The sequence below is a fragment of the Helianthus annuus genome, chromosome 11 (assembly GCF_002127325.2).
Source record: "Helianthus annuus cultivar XRQ/B chromosome 11, HanXRQr2.0-SUNRISE, whole genome shotgun sequence".
NCBI classification, from domain to species: Eukaryota; Viridiplantae; Streptophyta; class Magnoliopsida; order Asterales; family Asteraceae; genus Helianthus; species Helianthus annuus.
In genome coordinates, this window is record NC_035443.2 from 162,361,244 (window position 1) to 162,367,377 (window position 6,134).

The 6,134-nt window shown below is 36.1% G+C and overlaps 1 protein-coding gene across 1 annotated transcript; it reads right to left on the reverse strand.

The window, feature by feature from the left end:
* Nucleotides 1–5,119: 5,119 nt before the first annotated feature.
* Nucleotides 5,120–5,521, reverse strand: LOC110888646. Its single transcript, XM_022136162.1, has one exon. It carries the CDS (start codon nucleotides 5,519–5,521, stop codon nucleotides 5,120–5,122), a length of 402 nt encoding a protein of 133 aa, XP_021991854.1.
* Nucleotides 5,522–6,134: the final 613 nt, after the last annotated feature.

The window sequence follows — 6,134 nt, forward strand, 5'->3', positions numbered from 1 at the left end:
TCCCGGGTACGTGGTCTAGATTAGTGAAGCATGGGTATCGATTGAAAATTCAAGGTAATAGTTTTTTTGGTACGATTCGTGGAGTTGTAGGTAATGGCGAAAAAGTTAAGTTTTGGGTTGATCCTTGGATATCAAACGAATCGTTGAAGAGCTTGTTTCCCTCATTGTTTCGCTTAGAGTCAAATAAATGGTGTTCGGTAGCGGATATATTTGCTTTGGATAACCAAAATTGTATTGTTCAATGGAGGTGGAATAAATACCCGGCCACTGTTGTTGAAGTTGAAGAATTAATAGCTTGTCATCGTTTGGTTTCGAGTGTGCGGCTAAATGGAAATGAAGAGTGAAAACACATGGGTTTGGAACCAAGGGTTGGAGGGTGGTTACTCGGTTAAGGAAGCTAGGAAATGGTTGAAAGGTAATGATCCTAGAGAAGATAGTTATGTTTATAGCTAGTGTAAATGGATTCCAAATAAATGTAATATCTTTATGTGGAGGGCGAGTTTGGATAGGCTTCCTACTCAAAGCGCTCTTCAAAGACGGAATGTTCAAGTGGGGGATGGTTTATGCGTTTTCTGTGGGGAAACAGAAGAATCAGTAGACCATTTGTTCTCCGGTTGTCGGGTGGCTTGTGGGGTCTGGAATGCGCTAGCAAAATGGTGTAAAATTCCTCAAATTTTTGTCTTCTCGATTTTGGATGTGATTAAGTTGGTCTCGTATTTGACTCAGTCAAATGCTAAGAAAGAGAGGATTTATGGAGTTTTTATTGTGGCGTGTTGGTTTATGTGGAAGGCGCGGAATGATAAAATCTTTAACGGGAAAGATTCGAACGTGGCCCAAATTGTTGCGGACGTTAAAACCTTGGGATATCTTTGGTATAGGAGTAGACATAAAGAGGGATCAACTGATTGGCGAAATTGGTGTAATTTTAATTTTTCTGTGATGTAACGTTTTTTTGGGCGGTTCTTCTCTAACTTGGAGACGTTCGCCTTTGGTTGGTTTTATTGAAGTTCGTCTTTCAAAAAAAAGTAAGTACAAAATGACGGTATAAATGGAAAAAAAGTCATTCACAAATTGGTGAAAGATTACCATTGTTTTAATTTTGTTAAAAAAAGAAAACGAGTTACAGCTTAAGTTAAAATTTAAAGGATGGCCGCAAAACGATCTCAAAATTTGCAACCATTGCATCGATCCGATGGCAGGCTAGACATTCACAATCAATGGAAAACAAAAAGGGTTTGACAAGCTAATTAGTAGTCGATGACACCAACCATTATGTCCGTCGACGACAAATTTTTTTTAGAAAGTAAATAATCTTTTACTCCATTTTCTGTAAATAGAAAATATTATATTTCAAAAGATATAAATTTTAAATCAATTTATTTTTCATTCCGATCAAAATATGTTATAATATACAGAATATATTTATAATTAATATCCAAACTATTAATATAGTACATTCTTTCACATGTTATATAGTAAGTTTTTTCTCTCATGAAAAATGTTACATTGTCACACATTATATACCTTTTTTTTCCTTGGATCAGGTAACAACTTTAGAAATCACATTTTCTCTAATCACACACACAAAACTCATTTCTCTCATCACATGTTAAGCATATAAATCTTATGCAATCCTAACCTTCGGAGGACACCTTTACTATAGTTCACTCTCTTACACCTAGGCTGGACAGTTTTTTTTTTTTTTTTTTTTGTATATTTTAATTAGCCATTTGAATTTTGTGTTCTCTCCCTCGCTTCGATTGGAGACGAATCTTCGCCTTTTTCTCTTTATATGTCTTCTGGCCGAAAAACATCTATGCACTCAACATGAGTCCTTCTAGATATATGTAAAGACCTCTATCATGATGCGCTATATCACATGTTTAAACATACCGTCAAATTTTCTCTAATCTCATGTGTTATGATTCCTTTTTAGTTTAATATTTTAGCAAATTCATTAAGATAATGATGGAGTTATTATGTATTTTTCACCCATGGGCGTATTTAAATTTATTTGTTTTTCTATAGAAAAAAAAATAACTTACTGATATTTGTATTGAGGTTAATTCAAGCAATTCGCTTTCCTCATGCCATCTTTTTTCTTTTCTAATTCTGAATATAATGAGAAAATCTAAAGCTTATATAACAATACATTAGTCATATTACTCCACTTTCTTTCGAATAAGGACTCTTGATGATTTGTGAAAACAATATTTTATAATATATAACACAAGTATGGAAAATTTATTTTTCATTTCGATCAAAATATGTTATAATATACAGAATATATTTATAATTAATATCCAAACTATTAATATAGTACATTTTTTCACATGTTATATAGTAAGTTTTTTCTCTCATGAAAAATGTTACATTGTCACACACTATATACTTTTTTTTTCCTTGGATCAGGTAACAACTTTAGAAATCACATTTTCTCTAATCACACACACAAAACTCATTTCTCTCATCATATGTTAAGCATATAAATCTTATGCAATCCTAACCTTCGGAGGACACCTTTACTATAGTTCACTCTTTTACACCTAGGCTGGACAGTTTTTTTTTTTTGTTTTTTTTGTATATTTTAATTAGCCATTTGAATCTTGTGTTCTCTCCCTTGCTTCGATTGGAGACAAATCTTCACCCTTTTCTCTTTGTATGTCTTCTGGCCGAAAAACATCTATGCACTCAACATGAGTCCTTCTAGATATATGTAAAGACCTCTATCATGATGCGCTATATCACATGTTTAAACATACCGTCAAATTTTCTCTAATCTCATGTGTTATGATTCCTTTTTAGTTTAATATTTTAGCAAATTCATTAAGATAATGACGGAGTTATTATGTATTTTTCACCCATGGGCGTATTTAAATTTATTTCTTTTTCTATCGGAAAAAAATAACTTACTGATATTTGTATTGAGGTTCATTCAAGCAATTCGCTTTCCTCATGCCATCTTTTTTCTTTTCTGATTCTAAATATAATTAGAAAATCTAAAGCTTATATAACAATACATTAGTCATATTACTCTACTTTCTTTCGAATAAGGACTCTTGATGATTTGTGAAAACAATATTTTATAATATATAACACAAGTATGGAAACTTCTAATAAAAAATATTGTGGCAGTTTAAACATATTCATAAAACGGTCTAAACGTGAATAAATAATTTAGTATTAGTAATTAAGTGTTTGTGGCAAAATTTGAAACTGTTTTAAATCAGCACAAAAGGACGGTATAAATGGGAAAAATTGTCAGTCACCAATTGGTGAAAGTTTACCATAGTTTCTGTTTGGTTAGAAAAAGAAAACGAGTTATAGCTTAAGTTAAAATTTAAGGGACGGCCGCAAAAAGATCTCAAAATTTGCAACCATTCCATTGATCCGATGGCAGGCTAGACATTCGCAACCAATGGAAAACAAAAAGGGTTTGACAAGCTAATTAGGAGTCAGATAGTTCCTATTAATGATCTTTCGCCAACCATTATGTCCGTCGATGACTGATTTTTATTAGTAAGTAAATAATCTTTTTGTCCATTTTCTGTAAATAGAAATAACATATTTCAAAAAATATAAATTTTAAATCAATATGTTTTTCATTTCGATCAAAATATGTTATAATATACATGATATATTTATAATTAATATCCAAACTATTAATATAGTACATTCTTTCACATGTTATATAGGTGCAAATCTTTTCTCTCATGAAAAATGTTATATTGTCACACACTATATACCTCTTTTTTTCCTTGGATCAGGTAACCACTTTAGAAATCACATTTTCTCTAATCACACACACAAAACTCATATCTCTCATCACATGTTAATCATATAAATCTTATGCAATCCTAACCTTCGGAGGACACATTTACTATAGTACACTCTCTTATACCTAGGCCAGACAGATTTTTTTTGTTTGTATATTTTAATTAGTGTAGGTTCATGATTCGGACCGATAAACAAAATTCTTTCGAGCATTTACAAACACTGATAACAAAACACATTTTTCACGTGCGGAAATAAGTGTACCGTTTTTGGCCCATAATAGTCACGTCACCAATTTTGGCATTTGCACCAGTAATCGTGACTACCCCACGTTTAAAAAAAATCATGTTTTCATCCTGCCTCATCATCCCGCACACTCCCGAACCCATACGAATTTGGCGTTAAAGCTTAATTCAAATAAGCTTCACGAACACCCGACCCCAAAAGAGATGAATGATATATCCTAGCCCAAAATTAATTTCGCCAATCAAATAGGTCCAACATTACTGGGCCCTTTTGTTCGGTCCAACAATTTCAACACAATTTTCATCTCACACCAAGTGGGCCCAAATGAAAAGACCTAGCTGCCAAACAAAAGACCCTGTCAACATCCACCTTGTACAGCCGCCGACATCATCTTCTCTCATCCAACCCTTCATTTCTCTCTACGATTTCCAATCCCCAAAAATGACTTTTGTGCAGGGCCTGTGACCTGGCTGTCACCCACCTCAGCCCAACAGAGAGGCGAACGACACTTTCGTCCGTACAATGCTTCGAATGGGGCTGTCTGAATGCTGGTATGGTAGCTATTGTTGTAAGAAAACTCCACCAAAGGCAAGTGTTTCTCCCAACCCTTGCCAAAATCGATAACACATGCCCACAACATGTCTTCTAGTGTCTGGATGGTTCGTTCACTTTGACCATCCGTCTGTGGGTGATAAGCAGTACTCATGCTGAGCTGTGAGCCAAACCATTTGTGCATCGACTGCCACAAATCTGAAATGAAACGCGGGTCACGGTCAGAGATAATTGATGTTGGCACCCCGTGCCTAGAAACCACCTCCTTAAGATAAACAGCTGCTAGTTGAGAGAATTTATCCGTTTCCTTAATCGCTAGAAAGTGTGCTGACTTCGTGAGACGATCAACGATCACCCAAATGGTATCATTTTCGTTTTGAGTTCTGGGTAGCCCAGTGACAAAATCCATTGCGAATTGTTCCCATTTCCACATGGGTATTTCTGGTTGTTGTAGCAATCCAGACGGCTTCTGATATTCCACTTTAACTTTCGAGCAGGTCAAACTCTTACTCACATAAGTCGCGATGTGAGCTTTCATCTTTGGCCACTAATACATGACTTTGAGATCCTGATACATCTTATCCGAACCTGGGTGAACAGAGTATTGAGACTTGTGCGCTTCAGCCATCACAAGTTCTCTAAGGTTACCAAACGAAGGAATCCATACACGCTCCATGAAGTAGAGAATACCATCCGATCTCTCTACAAGTTGCTTTTCCATGCCCCTTAGGTAGTCTGCTTCAATGTTTTCTTCTTTTAACGCTTCGGTTTGTGCAGAACGAATCTGATCAGGTAGGTTAGAATGTATGGTGAGCTGCAAGGCACGAACACGCTTGGGTTTCATTTCCTTCCGACTGAGGTCATCAGCTACCACGTTAGCCTTACTCGGATGATACTTGATGGCACAATCATAGTCGTTCAAAAGTTCTACCCAACGACGTTGTCGCATATTCAATTCCTTCTGGTCGAAAATATGCTAAAGGCTTCTGTGATCGGTGTAGATGGTGCATTTGGTACCGTACAGGTAGTGCCTCCAGATTTTCAACGCAAATACCATGGCTCCCAACTCCAAGTCGTGTGTCGTATAATTCTTCTCGTGAACCTTCAACTGTCAAGAAGCATAAGCTATTACATTGTTGCTTTGCATCAGCACGCATCCAAGACCCCGAATAGACGCATCACAATATATCACAAAATCTTATGTACATTCAGGTAGAGACAAAATCGACGCACTGCAAAGTTTTTGTTTCAATAGCTGAAAAGCATCCTCCTGCTTCGTTCCCCACGAGTATACAACGCCTTTCTGTGTCAATGAAGTGAGAGGTTGAGCAATCTTCGAGAAGTCTTTAATGAATCTCCGATAATACCCAGCGAGACCAAGAAATTGTCGCACCTCAGAAGGAGTCTTTGGTGCAGCCCAACTCGTAACAGTATCAACCTTTGGAGGATCCACGTGTATCCCCAATTCATTAACAATGTGTCCAAGAAAGTGTACCTCCCGAATCCAGAAGTCACACTTGGAAAACTTTGCATAGAGTTGCTCCTTCCTCAGGAGTTCCAAA

Coding starts and splice junctions, on each gene's coding strand:
- LOC110888646 (XM_022136162.1), bottom strand. CDS start 5,521: ATGCGACAACGTCGTTGGGTAGAACTTTTGAACGACTATGATTGTGCC.